Source organism: Cheilinus undulatus, linkage group 9 (assembly GCF_018320785.1).
Source record: "Cheilinus undulatus linkage group 9, ASM1832078v1, whole genome shotgun sequence".
NCBI classification, from domain to species: Eukaryota; Metazoa; Chordata; class Actinopteri; order Labriformes; family Labridae; genus Cheilinus; species Cheilinus undulatus.
Window position 1 is genome coordinate 21,707,841 of NC_054873.1, and position 27,756 is coordinate 21,735,596.

The 27,756-nt window shown below is 37.2% G+C and overlaps 2 protein-coding genes across 4 annotated transcripts in view; both read left to right on the top strand.

Moving 5' to 3' along the window:
* LOC121514494 (mucin-5AC-like) overlaps positions 1–15,080 on the top strand; it is a 40,805-nt gene extending 25,725 nt beyond the window's left edge. The window contains exons 31-49 of the mRNA XM_041794622.1: positions 273–1,424; positions 1,825–2,054; positions 4,525–4,696; positions 4,818–5,062; positions 5,181–5,364; positions 5,532–5,730; positions 6,847–7,025; positions 7,132–7,201; positions 8,231–8,370; positions 8,468–8,499; positions 8,590–8,752; positions 10,362–10,466; positions 10,570–10,610; positions 10,706–10,828; positions 11,963–12,061; positions 12,180–12,308; positions 13,138–13,177; positions 14,136–14,259; positions 14,359–15,080. Of these exons, the coding sequence (XP_041650556.1) occupies positions 273–1,424; positions 1,825–2,054; positions 4,525–4,696; positions 4,818–5,062; positions 5,181–5,364; positions 5,532–5,730; positions 6,847–7,025; positions 7,132–7,201; positions 8,231–8,370; positions 8,468–8,499; positions 8,590–8,752; positions 10,362–10,466; positions 10,570–10,610; positions 10,706–10,828; positions 11,963–12,061; positions 12,180–12,308; positions 13,138–13,177; positions 14,136–14,259; positions 14,359–14,536 (3,605 nt within the window). The 3' untranslated portion in view covers positions 14,537–15,080. The remainder of the gene's footprint in view (positions 1–272; positions 1,425–1,824; positions 2,055–4,524; positions 4,697–4,817; positions 5,063–5,180; positions 5,365–5,531; positions 5,731–6,846; positions 7,026–7,131; positions 7,202–8,230; positions 8,371–8,467; positions 8,500–8,589; positions 8,753–10,361; positions 10,467–10,569; positions 10,611–10,705; positions 10,829–11,962; positions 12,062–12,179; positions 12,309–13,137; positions 13,178–14,135; positions 14,260–14,358) is intronic.
* A 2,499-nt stretch (positions 15,081–17,579) lies between these two features.
* On the top strand, positions 17,580–27,661 carry gtf2h1 (general transcription factor IIH, polypeptide 1). Of its 3 annotated transcripts, XM_041796731.1 has the most exons (16): positions 17,580–17,951; positions 18,069–18,119; positions 18,228–18,396; positions 18,859–19,051; positions 20,247–20,415; positions 20,526–20,619; positions 20,814–20,963; positions 21,699–21,778; positions 21,905–22,038; positions 22,121–22,208; positions 22,301–22,389; positions 23,885–24,002; positions 24,461–24,551; positions 26,104–26,219; positions 26,696–26,788; positions 26,870–27,661. In XM_041796731.1, exons 3-16 carry the CDS (start codon positions 18,243–18,245, stop codon positions 26,954–26,956), a joined length of 1,656 nt encoding a protein of 551 aa, XP_041652665.1. In that variant the 5' UTR covers positions 17,580–17,951; positions 18,069–18,119; positions 18,228–18,242; the 3' UTR covers positions 26,957–27,661. The 3 variants fall into 3 exon arrangements, with proteins under 3 accessions (XP_041652665.1, XP_041652667.1, XP_041652664.1); XM_041796733.1 differs by lacking the exon at positions 18,069–18,119 and having other exon boundaries at positions 17,580–18,011; XM_041796730.1 differs by lacking the exon at positions 18,069–18,119 and having other exon boundaries at positions 26,870–27,660.
* The last annotated feature ends 95 nt before the right edge of the window (positions 27,662–27,756 follow it).

Below are 27,756 nucleotides of genomic sequence, written 5' to 3' on the forward strand. Positions count from 1 at the left end.
ACCTAAATGTTTGCAGCAAGCCTCTGGAAATAGAGTGCAGAGCAAGCGAGTATGAAGACACACCTCTGGAAGAGCTTGGTCAAAATGTCACATGTGATCCATCAGTTGGTCTGATAAATGTAACAACAAAGACCAACGTAATCCACCTCCATTATGTCATGATTATAAAATACGCGTCAAATGCTGCATCAATAAATGTGCAACATCAACTGCAACAACATCCTCATCAAGACCAAACACAGGAACCTTACCTCCGACCACAACAACATCAGGACAAACAACAGAACAGCCTGGCACTACCTCTGCTGCCATCACAGAGAAACCCACCACAACAACCACAAGCACAGAGAAACCTGTCACAAGTGCTGGGACAAGTGAAAAACCCACCACAACCACAGCTGGAGGTGTGACAACGTCAGTGGTTACAACTGAACCATCAACAGGACCTGTTGTTAGTGTTACAACTGCAGTCACAGAGAGGCCCACCACAGCACCCACAACAACTGAGAGACCTACCATAACCACAGGGAAGGTCACAGAAATATCCCCCACAACCTCAAGTGGAAAACCCAGTACATCCGCAGCCACAGAGGAACCCAGCTTCACAACAGCCACAGAAAAGCCCACCACAACCACTACAGTCACTGAGAAACCCACCACGATAGCCACAGGAGAGCAAGAAACTACGGCTGCCACCACCCCCAAGGAACCCACCACAACACCCGAAGACTGCTTTGAATGTTCTTGGACAAAATGGAGCAACAATAGTTATCCTACATATCATGCTGATGGTGGTGAGTCTGAATCAATTGATGACATTCTTGATCTAAATGTAGATGAGTGCGTTAAGCCTCTGGAAATCGAGTGTAGAGCAATGGAGCACAGACATACACCTCTGGAAGAGCTTGGTCAAAAAGTCACATGTGATCCATCAGTTGGTCTGATATGTGACAACGATGACCAACTTTTTCCACCTCCATTATGTTATGATTATGAAATACGCGTCAAATGCTGCATCAATAAATGTGCAACATCAACTGCAACAACATCCTCATCAAGACCAAACACAGGAACCTTACCTCCGACCACAACATCAGGACAAACAACAGAACAGCCTGGCACTACCTCTGCTGCCATCACAGAGAAACCCACCACAAAAACCACAAGCACAGCTGGAGTTGTGACAAAGCCAGTGGTTACAACTGAACCATCAACAGGACCTGTTGTTAGTGTTACAACTGCAGTCACAGAGAGGCCCACCAAAACACCCACAACAACTACAAGAAAACCTGCCAAGTCAACTACTGAAATGGAAGGATCTACTGCTCCTGTAACAACAGAAGAAGCAAGCACCCTCTTTACACCCACAGATCTGCCAACAACCCGTTGTTTCTGCACGTATATGGATCAGATTTTCTCTCCAGGTAAACATGTACTTATTGTCAGTACTTTGGGATTATAGCAGCATTGTTGTGTCATTACAAGAAATGCTTCGAAAGCATCTTGAGACACTTGATCCACAGGAGGTCATTTGACCTTCAAAGTCTTCTTTTTCTCTTAGTTTAATTAAATTCCTCTCTGTACTAAAACTGTCAACCCTTATCCCCATTCCTAATGTGCCCTCTTTCCTTCTCCCTTGTCTTACTTGGTCTTGGGCTTACACAGTGATTGATGACCAACAGGCTTACAAAGCATTAACCTTCAAGTGTGCATTTGGCAAATGTTTTCATTATCAGCATTGTTTCACTGTGCTGCATTTTGATGGACTTGTTTTTCTACATCACTTGTTTTTAACCCATTTTCCCTGGTTTTGTTCTGATAAAGGAAGCCTCATATACAATAAAACTGATGGTGATGGTTGGTGTTACACTGCATACTGCAATCTGAATTGCCTTGTTGAGAAGGATTCAAGACTATGTCAGTCTACTACCCCACCAAGTTCTACCACTACCACAAGTTCTGGCATTACAACACTATCCAGCTCGACATCTGCTGGTGCAGCAACCACATTGAAGCCTTTCACAGACTGTTCGTATCTTAAGCCGCCCCGAAAGGTATTTGAACCCATTCTTAAAAACGTCCTCAAAATGAACAGATCCAATTTTGGAATGTAATGTTAAGTTAACCTAAAAAATCATTGTAACCTGCTAACGTTGTATCTTAAATTTGTGTTCAGGTTCTCATTTACTGGTAATCCTATAATGAAATCTTCATGTCTTCAACAGTACAGTCAGAGGTTTAATAACAACACAAACATATCTTTCTGGGCAGTCTAATATTCCTTACAACACCCATGCACTAATAACAAGTGTAAAATGGGGTGGTGTCCATCAGTGTATCATAATTTAGAAGGTGCTATAAAGGTGTTTCCACCAGACTGGACACCATGCAACACTGCAATACATTTTTACTCTAACTATTTAAAGATGTAACAAGACTAGATTAAAAACTAGTATATGGCTGAACGCAACTATCTGGGATGCCTGTTGAAATGCCTGACTGAATTGAGTGTTCTGGCAGAGTGATTATGTTTAGGGAGTGTAATTGTGCTGTTCTTTATCTGAGAAAGCTCCCATTGAAAGCATTTGGGAAGGGCAGGACTTTTCAGATAATCTCCAGAAGGTGATTGGAGAAATGTTCTGCCATATTCATGATGTATTCATCTTTCCCATCATGAAAAGATTTTAGTATTGTTTTTATTCTTTATTCCATGCTGAAACATGGTCAAGTTCTGGTAAAACCCTATTCTGAACTAACCTGACATGCCAGATGGATTTGTTTCACACATCCATCTGGGTTAGCCCTAATAGGGAATGTTTGGGAAAAGGCAGAGGCTTAAAAAAAAAAAAAAATGAGTGTGACTGGATGAATGTTCTGTCTGTCACATCTCTACGGGCCAATCAGAGCAACAAAACACGTGACGTAGCCACTATCGAGCTGCACGTGTGCAGTTACCGAGGAATAACACAAAACATGGCGACTATAGACATTTAAGTACTCGACTTTTGTCATTTTTGAAAAGAAAACAACTCACTGCTGTTCTTTGTTCTTCTTTTAACGAAGAAATGTTGTCAAGTTCTGATAAAACTGCACTTTAGCAGCATTCAAGCTAAGCTCTTCCGCCATAATTGCACCAGCCTCTTGCTGCTGCTTGTTTACGTCACAACTCTGCCACACCTGAAAGTTCTGCCCCTCATCGCTGATTGGTCCTGTCACTTTCTAACCAGGCCCAAACAGTTCAGACGGTAGCTTTGCAAGATGGATTCGCCAGTGAAAAACAAGAAAACAGGTGTATCCATCTGCCTTGCATGGTTAATTCTGGACTATATCCTATCGATTCAGTAGTTTAGGCAGCTTTTGCAAACAGCTTTCAGTACAACTTACCCTGCCCATAGCTTCTGCCTCATTTTCCTAAAATAATACAGATTGGTCCGAACAGAACATTTTGGATTGGAGCTTCTCAAGATGGATTTTCCTAATGACAGACATGGAGTCTGGCAAATCTATCTGCTTTGCAATTACAGTAGCTCCGTCTACTCCCCTGAACAAGGTATCTCCAGCGCTATAGAAAGAGCATAGTGTCAGCAGAGGTCCACTATGCTCCATGAACCCCCATTAGATGTCCCTACTCCTCCACTGGCACAACTCTTTACATCTCTGAAAGTATAGTCACTCACTCAGTGACTCAGTCAGGCAGGCAGGCAGACAGGCAGGCAGGTTAACATGCCAAAAGATGATGGCAACTATATATGATAATGACGAACCACAGCATATTATGTTTTAAAAAAAAGTACGTGTGGGGTGAAACACATGTTGTTAATTGGATAAATGAGGCACGTTGTAAAATATAACATGTGATATCAGTGTTTTGGCAGGTGGACTGAACAAATGCAAAAATGTCTACATGTCTTAATGTCTTTAGGAGCTTAGCTCCACTAAAATTCTGATTCTAGGCCCCTGCCTTACAGCAAGAAGGTTCCTGTGTCAAATCCCCACTGAAATGAGTCTTATATGTGAATTTTGCATGTAGTCCCCATACATGTATGTGTTCTTTCTGGGTACAGTGGTTTCCTCCCACAGACCACATACATGCTAGTTGGGTTAATTTATTACTCTAAATTGGCTTTAGATATTGGATTTTTGCATGCCTACCAACCCTCCTGTTTCAGCTGTACTCAAAACAGGCAGTTTCATTGTCTGACCACGTCCTCTGCTGGCAGTGGATGTTGCTACAGCTATCCTTATGTCCACGGAGGCCGTGAACCAGTACCCAGTTACAGCTGGGAATCTCAAAGGGAATATCTCCGAATGCTTACTTGACCAAACATTTTCTGGAAGGCAGAGTTTGCAAGAGAAGGAGAGGAATGACATTTCTCTTTTTTTTTGTTTTTTTTTTCAACAGACCAGGGACAGATCTTTTTGTTAGAAAACTAGGTATAAGTTTGTTTTGCATACTATAGTATGTACCCTTAAATCTTTTTCTCTTGTAGTAGAGTGCTAATAGTACATCTGTGCCCTTTGCAGAACGGTGACTCCTGGAGGTTAGACGACTGTAACACAGCAACATGTGACAATGGAAAGGTAACAACAGAGCATGTGTCATGTGCACCAGTGACAGTGCCTGTCTGTGAGAATGGGCAGCCTCCAGTTAAGGTTTATGATGAAGATGGCTGCTGTTTCCACTATGAATGCAGATGTAAGTCCAAATGAAAGCGCTAAAACAAATCAAAGAATCCTAAAACGTTTTCTCACATAGGCCTACCTAAGTATGCACAGTTTTTATGATACTGAATGTTATCTCAATCTAATGTTTGCAGGTGTTTGCTCCGGCTGGGGAGATCCGCATTTTATAACGTTTGATGGCCATTATTACAGCTTCCAGGAAAACTGCACATATGTCCTAGTCAAAGAAATCATCCCTCAACACAATTTTAAGATTCTTATTGACAATGAAAACTGTAGAGGCACTGTAGATGTGACTTGTCCCAAATCTTTGATTGTGTACTACAAAGACTATGAAGTCATTCTGACACAGGATAGGATTCCAAAGACAGTGAACAGGGTAAATATTGCCACATCAGATGGTTTTATATATTTTTTTCCTTAGTAAATATCCGATTGATGTGCAAAGATAAAAGCTGAATCAGTTTTTTTCTCTTTTTCAATACTTCAATATTTAGGTGTATGTCAATGGAAAGCAGGTATTCCCAACCTACTCAAACGATGACCTCATCATAACAAGCACATCAATTGAGCTGCTTTTGAGAATCCCAGAAATTGAAGCCATTGTGATGTTCAAGGGACTGTTATTCAGTGTTGACCTGCCTTTTGCTCTCTTCCACAACAACACCGAGGGCCAGTGTGGTAAGTTGAAATAATATGCTGTTCAATAAGTTGTGTGGAATAGCAAAAAGAAAAGATTGAATGATATGTTGTTTGATGAAACTCTGTGTATGTAGAGTCAGTGAATGTGTCAAACTTGTAAAACATGGGTCATGATATCTTTCTCTCTTCATCTTTACTTTCTCAAGGTTACTGTGACAATAACAAGAAAAATGACTGCAGGTTACCAAATGGCCAAATTCATCCATCATGTTCCGAGATGGGACATCAGTGGCATGTACCAGATAAGAATAAACCATATTGTGAGGGGCCACGTCCTACACCAACACCGACATCAGAACCACCACAACCCTGCAACACAGATATTTGTGAAATAATGATCAGCAAGTAAGAGTTAACAGAAAATATCATCAGCACATCTGTAAATTAAAATCCTTGCAAAGTGAAATCCAAAATTTGTGTCATAATACACCAGATTTGTTGGAATAAGGTTGCTGTAAATGTGAAAACACCCAGATCTATGTGTGACTGAATTTTGGATTTAGACTGTTTGAAAGCTTTTCACTGCTTTCCTGGCCTGGTTTAATTCTGGCAGGGCAAATATAGGAATTCACCACGTCGCAGTCCATAAGGGGGATTACCCCGCGTCCCAAACGCTGCAACAATTTAAAACCATCGAGCAGTTCATCTCTATACAATCTGTTGTTAGCTGAAGTCACTGCCTTCATTGAAAGTTATAGCCAGCTACATGCTTTTTTTTTTGTTCACTGTGAGGTAAATTTGCCAAATCTATCAACCATAGTGGCCTACAGGTCGTTAAAAATATCATAACAGAGAGATTCGTGCCAGAAAACAGTAAATTTGATCCCCAACTTCTGTCTCTCTGTTATGGCACAGAGGCAGGCTTATTGCTGGAGTGCTAGTCTATTTTCCACTTGAACCAGATGCAGCGGGAACAAACATCTAACCTGTTGAAGTTTTTTAATCCATATTTCACTTGTCTTTAGTCCTGGGTGATTAAAAGAAGTGGATTGTAGCTGACTCTCCAAGCAAAAACAGCTTGATCCCTCATGTCAGTTAGCATCGTGATGCTAAAGTTTAGTAAAGTATCTGATGATAGACATGTTCTATTGCTGTCAAGTCTGTCACAATAAAAGCCTCTGGTGCTAATCACTATTAAAGACTTTTACTTTGAAGATTAACATCAGGAAATAAAGTGTTTTATCAGCATTTTAAAAAGGCAGAGGTCTCACAAAAGAGAGAGAAATAACTTCACATAACACCATCCTAGAGTAGATTATTACTGCCCAATTTTTTATTATTTCAAGCTTAATTTGATCAACTTAGAGATGTTTTTCATGACTGATATTTGACCTGGTGGTTCATAACACAGTGGCTTGTCATACAACAAAACTAAAACACAGAGCTTTCATCATTTTACAGGGACTTTAAACCTGAATTATCACTGATATTCACATATCTGAATTATTTTTCTGTGTTAAGGGTGTTTGAGGAATGCCACAAAGAAATACCACCAAAGTACTTTTATGAGGCCTGTAAGTTTGACGTTTGCCACATGACCACTTCTGATGTCGGCTGTGCAAGTTTGGAGATGTATGCCATGATGTGTGCTGGAGCGTCAGTATGTGTACCCTGGAGAAGTGCTACAAATGGACTGTGTGGTAGGAGGGTCCTCCATTTTTTTCAGAAAGACTTACATATTTATGATTTCATTTTTTTTTTTTTTTTTGTCAGTTTAAAGCCAAAATCTTCTTTCTTTGATTGTAGAGTTTAAATGTCCAGCAAATAAAGTCTACAAACCTTGTGGACCAACTGTTGTACCAACCTGCAATGCAAGGTATGTCTGACTCTATTTTTAGCAATTTAATTAGTCTAGTTCTGCAGTTGATGGCAATTTTGGAAGAAGTTATGCTAGCTAACCGGGTTGGACCAAAGTAAGTACGGCATGCTAATATGCTCACATTGACTATGAGAACATCCTGATCATAAACAGTAAGGTTATTTATTTTAATTTAAGCATACTGATGCATGGCCAATAAAACTCTAAAAAAATCATATCAGATCACTTTCAGGCAGAAACCTAGCATCTCCATTTTTCTTTTTAATAAACCAGTGCTATTGGTAACCCTCAGTCAGTGGGTTTTAAAACTTTTATGGTTAAATTTTATAGTAACATATTATCTGGTATTATTGCTGTCTTTTTCTTCAAAAAGGGCACTTTTTCACATTTCATTTTGCAGTAATTTTTGTGGTATTACTGCCAATCACTTTTGTTGTGTTGAGAAGATGTATTTAACAAATTCAGTTTTTTTACATCAGGTTTGTAACACACTGTGTGCAAATGAATACCCTTTAAAGTAATTAAGGGCAAAAATCTCCACTTCCAAAAAACATTGTAGAAAGTCAAATGTATGTTTTGTGGCTTAAATTGTGTAATCATTTCATTTTCATACTTTTTCATTCAATAGTATTGAAAAGGTTATACTTTTATTTTAATGGAAAGGGAAGGAGTCATTCACACCAGAACATCTGAAACTATCAAATGAAATTAAATCCATTTGATAGTCTGGTGGCATTTAATTTTTGTATTCCTCTTGGTGGCACAACGCAGTCAGGAAATTACCAAAGTTAGTGTGTTTTTTTACCCAATAAAGAAAATAAATGTCTGGCCAGAGTTTTCTGGTGATGTCTTTATAATTGACACATTTCAGTTGTAGGCTAGCATGCTAATGCTGCTGTCTCTAGAATGATGCCACAGGCATTATTTAATGCCATCAATACTTATTGTATGCTGTGTACCGTATTAATTGTTTATTCTTAGTTCTGAAGTGTGTGTACATGTTTTCCCCATTGCCTTTGTACTTAGATACAATGAGAAATCAGCACAACAATGCCAGGGAGAAAATGGCAACCAGAATCTTGCTTGTAATGGATATATGGAGGGATGTTTCTGCCCAGAGGGAACAACATTGTTCAGCTCAAAATCTGACATCTGTGTGACTTCCTGTAAGAGTATTTCTGTTGTCAAGAAAAACATATATCCTATATTTTTATATGAATGAAATAATAGACAAATAGACTGACTTTTTTCTTTCATTTGAAGGTTGCACTGGTCCTGATGGTAAACCTAAAGAGGTAGATTTTTGACTAATTTTCAGCAATTATGGTGTGGTAAATAGTCATGAAAAATGTTTCTGAAACTTTTGTGGTGTTGTACTCAAACAGCTTGGTGACTCTTGGATGAGCAGCTGTCAGCGGTGCGTTTGTGATGTTGACGGTGTTCAGTGTGAGCCACTCGCTTGTCCCACTCCAGAACCAGAGGTCTGTGATGAAGAGGGTGAGGTGTTGGTGAGTCGCACAGTGGACTGCTGTGAGAGACTGATATGCGGTGAGTGGTTGCTTTAATTCCTGTTTTCTATATGCTGGCTGCCTTAAGCCAAAGAAAATAGTAACCTCTAGTGCACTGCACCAGCTATTTGTTTGGTTTCACCATAAATGTAAGGTTCACTCTAAAAGTAGATCTTAATGTTTAGATGAAACAAAATATTTTTGCAGAAATAATATCTTAACTTCATGTAACCAATCAGTAAAAAGCCTGTTTTATTGATGCAGTACTGGTTACAGGGCTGCATTATTGCCTTTGGACAGACCAGCAGTTCAAAATCACTTCCATGATCTTTTATCCATAAACAGCCCCAAGAAGTATTCAAAATATGATGTTTTAGGATTAACAAAGTGGTAGTAAAAGTTATCAGATATTTCTGAAGGATGTAATCAAGTGATATTCAACGTGGGGTTCTTTTGTGACAACTTATGGTTCTTTTAAGTCCTGCTTGAAAAAATAATTATCCCAGAAAACTTTGAAAAAAGGACATTTTGACCTCAGAAATGATCCATTGCAGGTCACATCAGTTTGTTTCCCAAACTTATACAGTAGACTTTAAACATGAAATTCAACATTCAACCTTAATTTTTGTCTGTAAATGTTTCTATTAGATGTGTGCAAGAGAATATGTGTAAGATTAATATCACTGATTCTTGTGTGTAGGCACAAACTTTTAATTCTACTATTTTTTTCCAAAATATGATGTTTTTGACCATCATATCTGGATTTATTTTAAACTTCATCAGACACTTAAATGTATTTAATTTAATTTTATTAACTGGAGATGAATGTCAAGTTTTCAGTCTTCTAATCCTGTTATTTAGTGATGATATTTAGTAATAAAATGCTTTATTTCCACTCATCCAAAGTATCTTATCCCTGAATTTTATAATTTTCTAACTTTATCTTTCATTTGAACCATGCTAAACTAATCTTATTAAAATAAGTTAGTTACCATTGTATGTAGATTAACTTGTATTTTAACAGATAAGTAGAATAACCGATGAAAATGTGTTTTTGTAAAATGAACAAAACCATCTGACAGAGGGGATGAGTGTCTGACAAAGTTGACTATGTGGATTAAAATTCATGGCTTAAACGAGATTTTTAACACAATTATCTTAATCGACTGTAGATAAAGAAAAATGATGAAAATGAAAGGTGAAATCAAGCTCTTTGCATGCTCTAAATAATATATTTTTAAAAATTATTGGATTCACAATCTCAGGTTTGCACTGTAGCTCTTCCAAAGGTATTTATTGAACAATTTGGATCACAGAATGTACTGCCAATGCCAGGGAACCCTCTGCACCTCTTCATTCTCATAGTTGCTCAAAATTTCAAAAACAATACACCAAAGATAGTATTTCGTGGAGGAGTTTATACCTACTATCTTGTCATAAAGAAGTGGTTCCCAACCTTTTTATTCCTTATGCCCCCACCTGCTCATATCCAATAAAAGCACAGATTTATTTAAATCCACCATATTGGACTTTATTACCACAATGTTGGCTTTTAAACTTAATGTTTCTGAATTAAAATACTTTTCTCATTAATATTTTTTGTTAATTTCACAAACATTGGAAACATCTCACATCTCTTAAATCAACAGAATGTGATACAAGCCGCTGTACACTGCCAAAACAGAGGTGCCAGCTTGGATTTGAGTTAGAGATCCAGATGTCAGATGACAGTTGCTGTCCTTTGTATGAATGTGGTAAGTTCTGCCTTAAAGTTTTATAACAAATAAAGGTAGTATTATTATGTGAAAAACTTTGAAATAACCAAGAATAAACTTTGTCACATTTTTTTCCATCTAGTTCCCAAAAATGTCTGTATCTTCAATGAAACTGAATACAAGGTAAGGAATATTCTACTGTATCTGCAAATGCTTTAAGTAGCCTTCAGATGCATATTGAGATTTATTTACATATTTTGTCTCTTTTCCGTATTCAGGCTGGTATGGAATTCAACAAAGGCCCATGTGAACATTGCACATGTACCGACAGAAAGGAGATCGATTCTCCATTCAATGCCATTGAGTGTTACATGCCATATTGCTTGGTCAAGTGTCCAGAGGTACTGTTGGGAATACACTCTGAAATGCACTGTTGCTTTATTACAATATTGTTCAAAGTTAAACAAGGTACAATAGGTTGTTTTTTTTTTTTACTTGACCATCTTGTGTGTTTGACCTATTTATTAACATAAATTGGTTTTGTTTTCTATGGTTTAAGAAATCAGCCTCTGTTTATACACACAGGAGATGAATGTATTTTGTTTCCTGCATTTAAACTCAAAAGTAACTCAACTGTTGACCTATAATTCTGTATGACTAAGAGAAATTGGGGATATTTTCTTTAGGAATCAATATTGCTACTAAGTCTATTTAACAAAAAATCACAGTGGTATATTTTAACATTTGGAGTGACTGAGAAAACAATTTTAATTCAGCTAAAACTCTCTTTAAAGGTAAAATCATTATGTAACTCATTCTCATCATTCATAAAATCTTAATTTTACAAATTTTATATACTTGTTGGACTGATGTTGCAGTACACCTCATATACATATAAATATAAATATATATATATAAAAATTTATTTGTTTATATATATAAATATGTATATATATATAGTGTACTTAACAAATTTATTAGACCACCCTAACCCTAACCAAAGTAAGGTTTATGCCACAGCTGCCCTAAATTAACAGCATTGGTAATTACCAAAATCATCTTTTTTTTGCTTCCTCAATGGTTAATACACCAATATGTAGAAGCTCTTTAACCCAAATGATATTTTTAATGCTAAAATATAATTATTATTGTTATCCATGAATTTTCAAATTTACTAATTTACAAAAAAAACTGAAAAAATAGTAAAGCACATTAATACTTCTTGATTAATATGTCAAATTATAGTTATTTACTTGTATTCCTGAACAGAAAAAATAGTTTTAGTGGTTGAATGTTATGCTTGATTAATTTCTAACTTTTCAGAGAAGCCCAGTGAGCCAGCTCAAATTTGGGTATAAAAAGGTGAATTTTGTTTGAAATTCCTCATTCCTGTTCAAAATGGTAAAAGGTGGAGAGCTCACTGAAAATGAAAGAGTCCGCATTAAAGCACTTCATGATGCTGGATGGTCTTTGAGACAAATATGACTGGTAGTCTAATAAATTGTTAAGCACTGTATATATTTTATTTTTTCCAGGGCTATGAGACTGAACTCCAACCTGGACAATGTTGTCCATCATGTAAAAAGACCAGCTGTGTGTTGGAGCTCCCAGGCTTGCCACCAATAATCTTTCAAGTAAGAATACTTAGATAGAAGAAAAGCCCCCTCAGTGATCAGTGTCTGTTACCCTGACCTTTTGTCATCAGTAACAAATGTTTCAGTTCAAATTTTGACCTTTTTTCTCTTCTGACAGCCCTCTGAGTCTTGGTCTCCGCCAAATGACAAATGTACAAAGTATGAGTGCCAAAAGGTGAAGGATGACTTTGTAACCTCTAAAAAGGAAATCTCATGCCCTGCATTTGACCCAGAGAACTGCATACCTGTAAGTACAATCCAGATGTGAAAGAACTGCAAATCTTTAATCTTTAGAGCTAGGAGTTTGTACTTTCAACAAAGGAGGGATCCTGAAATTAAAAGCAGCAAAAGCCTATATACCTAATACCTAATGCCTAATACACACGAATAATATTACGCTCAGATCAGGCTTAATTGCCTGAGCACAGTGAAGACAAACACAAGGAAGAAAAACTAGACATGAAACATGAGGGACAAAGACTGTGAAATAAAACAGGACAGGCAAGAAACCAGAGTTGGGAACATTCAGAAAGAAACACAAGGTGTGAAAAAATGACAAAGCATAAGAGGACACAAGGAGAGCTCAGGAAATGACAGTACAATTACAAAACTCATAGGGAGTTTGAAGCACAAGGGAAGGAATGGAACAAAATACAACAGGAAACACATATTAACTCAGAAATACTAAAAAAAAAACAAAATCAGTACTGTGGCACTGATTAGAGGAACTGGACTTTGGGGTCAGGTGTACTCAGATCCTGACCAGAGTCCCTAATGGGAAACCCCTCTGAGACTCAAAATATGATTCTGTCAAATTTAAATAAATAGTATATGGGCAATTATAAATTATAAAATTTAAATATAGCAATTTCTGTTTGTGAAAAATATAAAAATGTAGGTTTATAATGTACTTTTGTTGTAAAAAAAAAAAAAAGGCTGTAGAAATATGAGAAGTGTAAAGAGTCAAGCACACAAATACAGAATAATACCTATGAAGAGTGAAGAGGAAATTTCTTGTGCAAAGCCTCTGCGGTGTCTTGCTGCTGTTTCTGTAATGCATACCATTTATTTCGCAGGGTACCGAGCAAAGCGACAAGAACGGTTGTTGTAGGACCTGTAAGTATGAGCTGGAAAAAACAGCTAAAATGCCACACATGATATGCTTTTACTTCTATGTGTTTTCTCTCTCATCATTTGTTGCTTCAGATCAGGCCTACCCAGAGTTGGCTGGGCCCCTGAAAAACCCCAGAGTATAGGCCTTTCCCAGTTGTAATTTATTTACAATGCCAATGCATGTGTGTTGAACCACGAGCTTTTGTGCTAGCATCCTGGCTAACAGTTATTTCATTTTGGAGCTAAAAAAGTATTTCAAGCTGTAATTGGGTCTGATGTCAAAATTGTTGGATCGTGCAATTTTTTTTCACACATTTTTAATACTTTTTCCACCTATTTTGCTGCTTTGATTCCATTTTTGCCATTTCCAACCCATTTACATTACTTTTTTGCAACTTTATACCTCTTTTTGCAAGGTTTGCAGCCACTTTGGAAACCTTTTTGACAATTTTTGCACACTAAGTGACTCTTGAAACAAATTCTCTCCTCTTTCTGCCGCTTTGAAACCAGTTCTGCCACTTTTTGCAACTTTAAATCCATTTTCACTACTATTTTTTTACCACTTTTAACACATTTTTAATACTTTTTACTCCTTTTTTGGCCACTGTAACCCATTTTCCCTGTCTTATGCTACTTTCCGCATCTACTTGCCAATTTTTTTGCCATTTTTGTGACTTTGTATGTCTTTTTGCAACTTCTTTGCCATTGCTTTGAAACTTTTTTTGCCACTATTAACCAATTTTGGCCACTTAGACACTTTCAACCCATTCTCACCACTGTCTGCTACCTGTAACCTATTCCCAACACTTCTTGCAGCTTTTAACCCATTTTTAATGTTTTTTGCCACTTTTAACACCTTTATGGTTTTTTTCAACTTTTGACCCATTTCTGTCACTTTAAACCCATAATGCCAGTGACATGATGTCATACTTTAGGAGCTTTTCATCTGTATTTTTAACAGGCACCCCTCATCACAGCTGTAAAATGCACAGAAACACCACCTATCTGCAGACTAAGAACTGCAAGTCAGCTGTGTCAGTGGAAATCACATCCTGTGTCGGATCCTGTGGGGCGTCTTCATCAATGTGAGTGCATGAGGAATGACTACTACAAACTACTCATACCTCTTGTTGTCAACTTTACAAAGCTGATGATCCTTTGTGAATCCATCTCTCTTTCTACAGGTATTCTGCAGACAGTAACAGCATGATGCATGAATGCTCTTGCTGCCAAGAAATGGCCACCAGCAAGAAGGAAGTGGAGATGATCTGTGATGACGGCAGCAAAATGAAGCACTCCTACATTTCAGTGGACAAGTGTGGCTGTAACGTCGCCAAGTGTCCTCAGAACACCAAAGGCTAAGCTAGATTGAGAAGAAAATCTGACCAAAAGTCTTCTTAAACTTTAACATTTCCTCTCTAAAAGCCTCATAGAGAATTAAGACACACTTCTGTGACTTTCGGGCCTAAAACTTCCTTCCCCCTCACTGTTTGCATCCTGACTAATCATGTCATCAGATATTCATTTATTATCAGAGAGGGAGGCCTGAATATAGCAATATGATAACAGCACATATTTGTGTCATCTTTTCCCTGTAGGGTTTGAAGAGACTACTTTATTTAAACTTCATGTTGTGGTTATTTCTGTTTAAAGGGTGTTTCTTCCTTTTACTGTGCATGACTTGGGAGTTGAAAGACACAACTATGATTCAGATATACAATGTAGCAGCTGTTCAACACTTATCTCCTAAAGACATTAAACATATCACAGTTAAGTGAACTAGTAATTGAATTAAAGGAAAAATTTTCTGTTTGAGATTTGATTTGTGAAACTTCTACAATTCTGAATGTCCTCTGTGTCATTAAAACCCAGGATGTTTAATTTCTGCTTTTTCAAATTTACTTTGTGTGGCTAGGAGAATCTCTTAATGAATGAAAAATAAAACTTCTTTTGCATCTAGCAGGGAACTCTCGTTTTTATTTCAAATGCATGATTTGAAAAACACATCTCATGTCTCTTGCTCTATCCACAACTTGACCATAATAATCAATCAGTGTGAAAATTATCTTTTACTATTTGAATTGTTCTATGCATGAAAAGATTTACTTAGGTCTTCTTATTTGAATACATAAACCTCAGATAGGATTTTACATTTTGTAAATCTACAACATATTAGATAATAAAAGACAAAACAGAATTTTGACAAAGTGCACCTCCAACAAACTGTGCTTAAAGAAAGCAGATTAAGTGGTAAAATCTGTAAAATACATGAAGGGATGTGATGTAGTTCACATTTTCAAGATAGCATCACAATCCATGATTTTACAATTTTCACTTACTAAGTCAAAGCAAGTTTTATACAGAAAATATAGAAGGAATTTCAAAAACTCATCCTGTTACAGCTGTGAAGAAATTTTAAAACACCTTGGCTGAGTGGCGTAGAAGGGAAGCCAGTTTAAATTTGAGGTTTTTGTCTTGTTTATGAACAAGAAGGATTATCCTCTAATAAACCAGTTAATAAACTAGATTGCATAGTATCATGGGTTAATGGTGCAAGCTTCCTAAGAGACAGGGTTATCGAAATGCTTAGACTCTTTTCTTCATGGAAAAGATGTTTAAGACATTTCTCACCTTGGTGGGAGAGTCAGAGGTTTGTCTCTCTAAAGATGGAAGGATCCCACTACAAACCAACATTTCTGACCTAAATAAGAGAGTTAATGAGAGTTTTACCTCTATGAAGATGAAGTGATCTTAACAAATCAGCTGATAGAAATACATGCAGGGTCTCTCATGAAAATCATTCTTGTCAGTAGTTGTCACCAGACTCATTTGTTCAAAGCAGCTTTAACTAACAGAAAGTTTTATTTATTTTATACAGTGTTGTAAAATGAATTGGTATGGTTCATGCATCTTGTTAATTGTATATAGATTCAGGTGCTTTGATAGAACATTCTGCTGATAAAGCCACAGGACAGGACAGAAATTTACTGGAGGTCAGGATCTCTGCATCTCAGAGCTCTTTGATAAATGCTACTATCTATTTATGTGTCATTACTGGTAACTGTACCACATGTGCACTTACATGCTGCATGTCTCTTACTGAATCTTCCCTTGATAATAAATCCTGATGAGTTTTTAAAAGTGTTAACTGAATTTCATGTTTAAATAAAATGATTGTTATATGTTAAAATGCAAAGAAGAATCATTGTCTTTATGCTTTAGGACAGCCCGACCAATGACACTTTTCACCAGCTGCCACCTTAGATCTATCTTAAGGTTCTTTTTTTTTTTTTTTTTTTTTTTCAAAATAAAAGCAGGCCGTATCCAAAAAGAAAGTCAATTTCCCTTAGTTTTAGACAGGGCAAAAATCCAAAAAGAAACAAATACTGTAGAATTTCAACTGCAACAAAAAGAAATTAATCACAGACAACAAAAGAAATTCTGAGATTTATTGCCCCAACAAAATTGTAATCATTTGAATGCCTTACTAGTGAAATTGTCATTAATCTGCATCTTTCATTATCATAAAACACATTTCATTAGGAAACAATCTGCATACGCCTTAGGAATTATATAATCAAATACTAGTTTGATAATACTGATACCCCTTTACGAACTAAAAGACTGAAATGATCAGATATGAGACAGGTTTTGCCATAGAAGCCTATATCATTGTCCCTGACAAAAAAGGTAGGTAACACCAGATACGCTATGTAAAAGCTTCAGGTGAAATGAAGGGATAATTTTGAATAATTTGTTAAAGAAAAAAGAAGAAGAAACATCGTCCTTGTACTGGGCATTTCTACATAGATGATCAAGAAAGGAAGTCCAGTGATCCTCAGTATGATTTTATTTTTAAAAGGGTTAATGACTATTTTTAATAGGGTAACACCAGGGCCATGCCTCTTAGGGACAATTATCTTCATAATATAATTCATAATATTTTTTCAACATTTCGCTGTTTTGTCTTTTAAATTATATATCTAAAGGCAATATTTATATCTGGGGGGTTTTGAGTGGCAGAAAAATCATATTTTGACCTAAAAATCCTGCTTTAACCACCTCTACATGGCCATGGGGACTTTGAAATAGGCTACTTGCCATCTTGTAACTGGTTAATTAAGAAATATTTTTAAAACGCATTACTAAAGAAAGTATTATTGTTCAAATAACATGTGGTGATATAGAAATGCAAAATAATGTTTTCGTACAGTTTTTTTTCCCAGCGAATTGTTCAATAATGTGTCAATCATTTTCGTAGTAGTAGGAAAAAACTTAGTAATGTGATGAAACTCTAGCATTTGGATGTTGTGGATCCTTAATCTAATTAGGCTGGCTCAGCGGACTCAATAGACTGGAACCTCTTCTTTTTTCGCACTATCCGCCCGGTCAGTTTTCAGTGTAACACAGCTCGTCAGTCATGTCGGTGCTGAACTCAGAACGTTCACCGTTAGACTAGACATATTTCTGTCTGAACTTACTAACTCCTTTTGTTTTCAAGCAGAAAATAGTTTATGGATATTTGTTGACGAAAATCGAGTAGTCCATTTCAGTATCGACTTATTTTAAGCAAGTTTAAGTAGTAAGTTTATGATAGACTTCTTCCTCAGGATTCTCTCCTCTTGACTGTTAACGTTAGCTAACGTAACGCAGGTTAGCTAAGTTGATAAAATAAAACCGTGAACGTCAACTGACTTCCTTGTGTTTCGGTCGTGTTACCTGGCGGAGGACAACGACGTTGAAAGAAGAATAAGAGTAATTCAGGACGAAACTTTCAGTGAGTGTAGTTAATGTTTGTATCTCATACAAAGGCTTTACCATCTTCGTGTAACGTCAGGTATCTGCTCTATACTTGCTTCCGTCAATGACGTTAAAGTTTATTTTGTCGCCGTAGATTACTAACGACTATTCGCTGTTGTCACTTTTTCTGCTATATCTTTACGAGGTCAGACTCCTCCCTTTTAACATCTTTTAAGTTTTTTTGCCTGCGAGATTGGTACGTGTTGTTTCTGATTATCCATGGCAGTCAATAAATGTTTTTATGCTTTCCCAGTGATCTGTATGAGTCATGGCATCGCTCTCTGAGGAGGTGCTGCTGGTGGTGAAAAAGGTTCGCCAGAGGAAACAGGATGGCACTCTGTATCTGATGGCTGAACGCATAGCCTGGAGCCCAGAGGGCAAAGACCGCTTCACAGTCAGCCACTTGTATGCAGATATTCGCTGTGAGTTCTCAATACCATCAGTTAACAAGTGGTTGCAAACGTTTGTTGTGTTGTCAAGTACTAATGGGTATGAATGTCTAGATCTCAGGATTTTAGACCCATATACATTTTTTTAGAAAAATCAAACTACATCAATACCATTGCAGCAAGGTTTAAAGTCCTATGCATCTAATATTCAATAACCTTTTTGTTTGCAATCATTAAAGTGGCAGGCAAACACTTGCACACTATCTACATGGCTCAGAAACATTGGTAATGTTTCCATATGAGATGCTGCCAATGTTTTTGTGCACTTAAGATACTGAACAGGAGTTGGTTTGCAATTTCTGGTAGACTCATTCTTCTCTTAGCACATAACGTGAAATATGTTTTTGTTGTTGTTGTTTTGGTACTTTTTTTTATCCTTTTTATTATTAACATAATATTTTGACAACATTTCAAGGGGGACATTTATCTCTACAGGTCAGAAGATTAGCCCAGATGGTAAAGCCAAAATTCAGCTCCAGCTGGTCCTTCACACTGGTGAAAGCACTACATTCCACTTTGCCAATGAAAGCACAGCTCTCAAAGATAGAGAGGCTGCAAAAGAGCTGCTGCAGCAGCTACTGCCCAAGTTCAAGAAGAAAGCCAACAAGGAACTGGAGGAGAAAAACAGGCAAGTCTCGAGCTGTGTCTAAAAGTTCAGGATCCTTCCTCTGAAGGATGGATCCTGGAAAGTGTGTGTGATTTCATCATTGGAGTGATTGCTTCCATATACCCAGCAGCGACAGAAATGAAAATGGAGATGGTTCTGAAAACAGCATGGTACAACTTTTTCCCAGTGCCATCTTATCATATTATTATATAGTCATATATAAATATAATCATGTGATATAATATAACCATATTTTTCAATCATATTCTACAGCACCACGTTTGCCCATCCAGCTCTACTTTGATGCCATGAAATTATGATAACATGTTCACGGTGGAAACGGGACAGTATAACATTTAAAGCTGTATTGAGTGGTCAATACCTGGCTTCCTCTGGATGGCTCTCCATTTTTCTATTTTTTTTTTCTTTTCATTTTTAACTTTTTTTAAGAGAAGGAAAACTGTGTATTGTTTTGTAGGTAATTCCTGAGAACGAAGAATACGTATGTGCATCCTTGTAAATTATCTGTTTAAAGGACTCAGCTTTTTTGAAAGATTTTGAGGATTCTCAACATCGGAACAGTCCTCAGACAGTAGTTGATGACGTAGTAGTGTCCTTCAGAAATGGCCATTTAAGGATTTTTCTATGGCTTTGAGAAACATATGTATTTTGGGGCTTTTATTTTTGAGGTGAGCACAGTAAATAGTCAGAAACTGGGGATGCGATCTAACCGCCAGGCCATCTGCGCCCCGGCATCGGTGCATTCTAACAAGATATTTTATAAATTTTATGACTGTAATCACTGCATGACCAAACCTACAAATAAATCTTTTCTCTCTGTCTGGCATATTTTAGCTTATTTCTCATAGATCTCCATTGTTTCTAAGGCTAGGTAAACTTACCATTAAGACAAGCCTAGATATCGTTATCCTTTATTGTACAAACTTTTGAGGCTGTACTTCATTCTGATGTATTTCATGTAAGTGTGCCAAAGCACAACAAGCATTTGTTCTAGTATGGGGAAACTTTTTTTTGTTTCACAGTTAATTGTAGGGGTTTTTTTTAGGTGTGTTTTATTTTTTTGGCAAAAGTTTGAGCAGCGTATAGCTGATAAGCTGAGTGTATGTGGATGTCAAAAATTTCGAATTCAGTTGATTGTTGACAGCTTATTGGTAATAATATTTTCTGACAATCGTTTATAAATTTTTTACTGTAGGATGCTTCAAGAGGATCCGCTGCTTTTTCAGTTATACAAAGATCTCGTAGTGAGCCAAGTGATAAATGCTGACGAGTTCTGGGCCAACCGGTTAGGAGACGTAACCAACTCCGACCCTGCACCATACAACAACAACAAACAGGAAGTCGGTATATCTGGAGCTTTTCTGGTATGTACATTAAGTCAGGCATAGTTAGATCTTTCATTTCCTAAACACCCTAATTTTGACAAATTTAGCATAAGTTAAAAGTTTACATTTTTAATCTTATTGCTTAACAGGCAGACATTAGACCTCAGACAGATGGCTGCAATGGCTTGAGATACAATCTGACAGCTGACATTATTGAATCCATCTTCAGAACATACCCTGCAGGTAATCCTTTACCTCTCAGCTTTAAAGTTAGATCATCAATTAAAACCAGGATAACCGACTAGTGCTCTTACCATTTAACTGACTTTCAGCTAAATAGGAAGAGCTGCTTTGACTAATCAGATGTTGTATTTTAGCAAGATATTCCAAAAATTACAGACTATGTGCACTTATACCAGCTTTTGTTTTACTTCCAGTTAAGCAGAAGTATAGTGAAAATGTGCCTCATAATCTGACGGAGAAGGAGTTCTGGACCCGCTTTTTCCAGTCCCATTATTTTCACAGAGACCGTATCAACACAGGAACGCAAGATATCTTCTCAGAGTGTGCCAAGCAGGATGAAAAAGGTAGCAATTCAATTATGTTTTCAGATGAAACTTCCAACACAAATGAAAGGGTTTTGTAATGTTTATCACAACGTGTTTTATTTCTGACGTGTCATTATTCATCTGCCACATTCCTGTTTTCATATAACCTTGCAAAGCAGAAGGATACACACATTTCCTTTTTTCACTGGTGAATCCATATTGCAAAGCTCCCATCTGAACCGTTTGGGCCTGGTTAGAAAGTGACAGGACCAATCAGCAACAAGGGGCAGTAATTTCATGTACGGTGGAGTCGTGATATAAGCAAGCTGCAACAAGAGGCCGGTGCAATTGTGACGGAAGAGCTTAGCGTGGATGCTGTTAAAGCGCCAGTTTTATCAGAACTTGACAACATTTCTTCGTTAAAAGAAGAACAAAGAACAGCAGTGAGTTGTTTTCTTTTCAAAAACAACAGAAGTCATGTACTGACATGTCTACAGTCGCCATGGTTTGCATCATTCCTCAGTAGCTGCACACGCGCACCTCAGTCGTTGCTACGTCATGTCTTTTGTTGCTCTGATTGACCCATAGAGATGTGACAGAATGTGACAGAATGTTCATCCAATCACCCTCTGAGTTTTTTTTTTTTTTTTCAAATCCTCTGCCCTTTCCCAAACGTTTAGTATTGAAGGTTTTCTAGATGGATGTGTGAAACACATCCATCAGGCGTGTCAGGTTAGTTTTCATATATTAAACCCTAAACTCCGTTTCATGCAGGTTTAAAGTCTATGGTGGTTCAAGGGGTAAAGAATCCTTTGGTCGACCTTCTGTCCTTAGAGGATAAAACACTGGATGAGGTGAGATTAAGTAGGATTATCAGCCATTAAATAGAAGTGGAATTCCATATGACACAAAAATATCCTACTATAGCTCTCTTCATACTCAGTTTTGTTTGATGTTTTTACTTTTTTACTCTGACGCAGGGTTATGGCATTGCTGCGGCTCCAGCCTCAACTTCCAGTGCAAACAGGACAGTGAAGGAGAGCAGCAACGCAGCAATTATTAAACGGTTCAACCATCACAGTGCAATGGTGTTAGCAGCAGGCTCACGCAAGGGGTAAAAATGACTTCACTGATGCAATATCACTTGCTCAGTCTCTGAAACGTTTTGCTGACTGTATCTCTTTTTTTTTTTAAAGGGAAACACCAACTGATCAAGCAAGCGAGACAAGCAGTACAGATGGAAACTCAAGGGATTCTGACTTCTTTCAGCCTCCAGTAAAAAAGGTGTGATGGATTTGTGGCTTTCACACAGTTTTTCTTTAACTACAAACATTCACCTGGTTCAGGCTCATGTAAGTTTTCTGTTACTCTTTTAGGTTAAACTACAAGAGGCTATTGAATATGAAGATCTTCAAGGGGAGAACAGAACAAAAACAGTTGCATTAAACCTCAAAAAGTCTGACAGGTATGTTTGATGAGCAATTAATTTTATTTAGTTAGTTTTATTATGTTTTCCAGCTGTCTGAGGTAAGGTGTTCAGATGTTGCTCTTTTTGTGTTCTATTGCAAGACTTAAAAACAGGTGCAGGTTAACGTTGTTTGGTCAAACTAACCTCTTAAAGCCTCTTATGGACAGGTGTTGAAAATTTGCACTTTGCTATAGACATATAGACATTGCATCTAGGACCTTCGCAGGATTAAATGGCACAGCATCGATGTTACTGTGTGTCCATGTTAAATAAATGTTGAATAATAAATAAACTATTGCTTGTTTCTTGAAAGGTACAGTATGTTGATTTTTGTACTGAAATTTCTTAATTAATTTGCAGAATAATTACTCCTATGCTAAATATATATCTGTTAGTTGAGTACTTGCATTTCCTTCCTCCAGTCTTTAAAGCCAAAAGAAAACATGTGACATATCTTGTCTGCAGTCACCATAACAGAGCTGCTGTAAAAGACACAAAATATTTATTTTTGCCATGTAAATTTTGGATGTTGCGTCAAAGACCCTTCTATAAGGAAACGAGAACTGCCAATCTCAACTGCCATTCCATTGCTCCATCTTATTAATGTTTTGTGCTGCTTACTTCTGATGGTCCATGATTATTCTGTGCCATTGGCTGTGAGTTCTTTTCCCAGTATTCTGTTACATTTAAATCCATCTCTCCAACACCTGGCCTCTGAAACTGTGTAGCTTTACCAGGCATTTCCAGATTGGGTAGAAACCAGTCTAGAGGCATGCTGCTGAGCTCTGGTGCTTTCTTTAATTTCGAATCGAGGAGGCTTTTCAACAAAACTGTATTCCAGGGTGTATTTAGTAAACAGTAAACCACTATTTTCATATCAGGGGAGGATTTCACATAAGAAACAAGTAAAGCTATTAAAATTGGCCCTCCAGGTTAACACTAGGGCTGACTATTTTTGAAAGTGTATCTAATTGCAATTATTTTGACTCAAATAAAGAATGAATGTTTGAATTCAGTGCATTAAAGGAAATTTTCATTTTTTGTCATTCTCATTGTTATTGAGGAAAACTTACAAAAAATAGAAAAGTATGATTTTTTCATTTTATTCTGGAAAAGAAAAAAAATCTTAATTAATCAGCTTTAATTGCTAGCACTGCTAGAATGCTTTGCAGGTAGCTTGCAGAACAAATCAGGAAGTGCCATTTTTAACAGCTTTGAAACTTCGTTGAAATGAAAACTGTTTTAATGTTGAGTTAGTTTGCCTTATGGAGTGCAGTTTTTATTGAATAGTCCTCAATTCAAATCAAGCTTTAACCAATGGGGGTGGGCGAAGGTGGGTGGAGATGAGCATAGTGCCTCCGCTTGTCTTCTTTTTCTGTTTTTATGCAAGCCCACTGGTGGCAGAATTTAAATACTATGTTTAAGTATCAAGTTTTGGATTCATTAATATATGTCGCAATGTATATTCTTTAACTCAATCTTTATGATTTAGGTATGCTCATGGTCCTGTGCCACTGCAGTCCCAGCAGTATTCAACAAGCCAGGATATCATCAATTCTGTGAACTACATCAGACACGAGATGGTCAATTACAAACCCAACCTCACTCAGGTAGGATTGTACACACTGTATTTCTCTCACTTTATTATGTATATATGATGAAAATCATCGTCACTGGACTTACCACACAGATCTGCTGATGTCTTCCCCTTTGCCTCTGTTGTTATTCAACAGTAACTAACTGTATAAAGCTCAGTATCCGATAATTAAAATTCTCTGTCTAAGACGACAATAACACGTGACTGTAATCATATGATCCTGCATGGAACTATCATCACATCCACATCACGAACACCAGATCAGCCAGGAACTGAAATGTTTGTTCTTTGGTTGACTCCAGCCTGGAAAATGTATCTGATAAAAGAGCAATCAAAAAACACTTGCACCTGGTTAAATTTAAATATTTGGTATTTAAGAATCAATCCACTGTTTCAGTTTTTCTAAAACATCGGGAATGTTCAGAGACTTTCACTATAAGTGTTTCCCTTAAGCTGTTATTGTCTTTGCAGGTGTTGTCCAGCACAGCAGCTACTTCTGCCATTGCAGCACTTTCCCCAGGAGGCGTCCTCATGTTGGCAGGAGCACAACAAGCCATAAATCGTAAGTTTGTTGCACATTCAACAACATAGCCTCAATGTTACTTGAAGTAGGTATCTGTTAAGGTAAATGGAGGAATTATTTAGAGTAGTTTTGGAAGACAAAATCTCTTACTTTCCATGTATTAGAAGTACATCCTCTTGAACTAGATGGACACTTAGAAATTGGGGTACATGTTTGGCTCACTTATGTAGCAGGTGCATGTGCAGAGTCTGCGGTCCAAAACCCACTGGTCTGCTCAGGATCCCAGCGCTGTTTGGTGCATATCTTCCCCCGATTCTCTCTCCACATATTTCCTGCCTCTCATGAGCTGTCCTGTAAAGGCAAAAAGCCACAAATGGGTGCAGATGTCTGCCAAGACCATTGGCTCAGTTTTCTTTGATAAACAAAACTCAGACTGTACCAGTGAACTGTTTGTCATGCTGTATTTCCAAAATTATAATTATTAGATTTGTAATTAAAGATAATTGTGGACCCTAGCTGTAGCTCTATCACCTCACTTTCATCTATTAATATGTATCTGTGTGTTTATTAAGAAGTTCTTTCCTACAAAACGGAGTTGCACTAAATTGACTTTTCGTGTAGAAGTGAAATATAAGAAGGCTGCCGTGTTTGTATATTTATTTATTTATTTAGTCATGCAGTGTGTCAATGTTTTCAATCAGAATTAAGAGCAAATATAAATAGATTACAGAATTTGCTTATTCAGTGCCACTGCGCCACACCAAACCCTGAGGTTAGGGGGTGATTCCCAAATTATCAAAGGTCCCCAGGTAATACTGATTCCATGATAATAGTGTTTTAGTGGGATTTTTTATCATATCTGAGGTATACAGTTGCCAGATAGTGAAAGTACAGAGGTGGCAGAAAAAAGGCTGAGGTGGTTTCTGTGGTATTAAGACTTGTAGAAATCTGAAAGTAATGGTAAATATGAAGTTCGGTGACCCTGACCTTTGACCTCAAAATCAAATTAGTGCATTCAGAGTGGACATTTGTTCAAAATAAATCCTTTAAAGGGTTCTTGAGATATCCAGGCCATTATGATGAGCATGAGGCCCAGTTACCTTGACCTTTGACTTCTGAAATTTAACCAGTTTCTCTTGGAGTCACTCATGACATTTGTGCAACATTTGAAGAAAATATCTTAGCGTTTTTGGAGAAATCAAGTTCACAAGAATGGCCTGGATGGACGGACAACCTGAAAACTTAAGCCTCTCCAGCTTCGCCTGTTGCTGACACAGAGGTATAACGTGTGCAAATGTTAAAGTCTGAAATAAAATCATGCTGTCATCAAAACAAGAAGTTTATTTGTCTGATCAACCAAATTTGGTCAGCATTTTGTCTTATTTTAGAACCAAAGATGCATCTCACCAATATGTCATTTGCTTATTTAACTCTTAAATTTCATGGAAATCCACCAGTGGTTTATTTAGCAAATCTGCTGCTGACATAAATTTGATAGCATCAGAAACATAACTCCCAAGAAAAAAAGAATACATGGTAAAATACATATTTTGTAACTTGCTGTACTCTTCTATTCTTATTTTTCTTTCAGAGATGGTACCTACTGATATTCAAGGAGAGTTGAAGCACCTTTATGCAGCTGCTGGAGAGTTGTTGAGACACTTTTGGTCCTGTTTCCCTGTAAACACACCATTTTTAGAGGAGAAGGTGTGTATTCAAAAAATACAGTATTATTGTCTCATACTGCTTTATTTCCTGACGTGACACCAATGATTTGGCAAGAAAGGCACAACAATTTGAACTTAGAATACCTAAAAGATGGTAGTTGTGTCTAGTACTATGGATTTAAATAAAATGCATGTTGTTAAATACAACAGTGAAGCTACTATAGGTAAAAAAAATTACAAAAATCTAATGCTTGGGAAAGTACTATTTTAATTAATCAGATATTTATTTATTTGTTTATTTTGCTATTTTCAGTCAGGGACATGTTTTTTTTTATTACTAATAAATAATCATCACTTAGAGAACCAACCATATGTGTACAAGCCATCTGAGTATTTGACAGTATAAATATTTTAGTACACATATAACTTAGTCTTAATCTTTATTACCCATTGACTTTTCAGATAAGCTAATGTTTTTTAAATCTGTTCACAATCTATTTTATATTTTCCATATAGGTGATAAAAATGAAGTCCAACCTTGAGAGATTTCAGATGACCAAGCTTCGCCCTTTTCAGGAGAAGATTCAGCGTCAGTACTTAAGTGCAAACGTAAGTCTCTAAGCTGTTAATAATGACAACGGGGCTTATACCAAGTGGCACTAGCATTAAACCCCTTTGATATTCCCACAGCTCACAGGACATTTGGAGGAGATGCTGCAGACAGCCTATAACAAGTTTCACATCTGGCAAACCCGCCGCATGATGAGGAAAACCTGAGATCTCCTGTCAAAAAGAGGATGAGGAAGACTTTAAAGTATTTGGTAAACTAGTCTGTCATGGCTCTACATACTGCTGTGAAGAGACCACAGCTGGCCTGAAGAACCAGGGTTCACAGTGGGCTTAATGTGGATATAGACGGATGCTGCTACACCCCCACCTGTTCAACAGAGACTTGCCAGCATCTCAGTCACAAATAACTGTAATTAGTTACTTTATTGTTTGTTTTCTTAATGGTTTGGAGATCGCTGTCAGGTAAATGAGACTTTTAAAGTGATGTAATATGACCAAAATTCAGATGGAAGATTAAACAAGTCGCTCAGGACAAGAAACTGTGGGTTGACGTGCAACAGTGTGCTGCCAACGTGTTTCACTGTTGCACAGAGCACAGAAAGAACGCTTGGACATGAGAGGAGCCCCCTATGATCACTGGGTCCATTTGTTGAACAAAGGAGAAGTGAATATAGCAATACTGTAAAGGCATTTCACACTCGAGTGCATTAGTGTGTGTGGCTCAAATCACACTGTCACTGGTTTGTAATGTCTGCACCCTCTGTCTGCACTGAAGAAAAATGTTATCTTGACTTCAAATGAGGAATAAAGCTTTTGCTTATGTCTGTTTAAACTGCACTATTTCATGAAGTGAATGTACTTCTCCATGCAGGTAGGTTGTCAGAATATGTGATACTTCCTCATCATCATGTGTTATCAAACAATTCAGTCTCTGCTACTTCAGTAGTACCAAAATTAAAATCAGGGGTGAAAAGTAACTATGCATTAGTTTCATTAATACTGTCAAT

Coding starts and splice junctions, on each gene's coding strand:
- gtf2h1 (XM_041796733.1), top strand. CDS start 18,243: ATGGCATCGCTCTCTGAGGAGGTGCTGCTGGTGGTGAAAAAGGTTCGC. Junction 20,620..20,813: donor CTTCAGAACATACCCTGCAG/GTAATCCTTTAC, acceptor TTTTACTTCCAG/TTAAGCAGAAGTATAGTGAA. Junction 26,220..26,695: donor CACCATTTTTAGAGGAGAAG/GTGTGTATTCAA, acceptor TTTTCCATATAG/GTGATAAAAATGAAGTCCAA.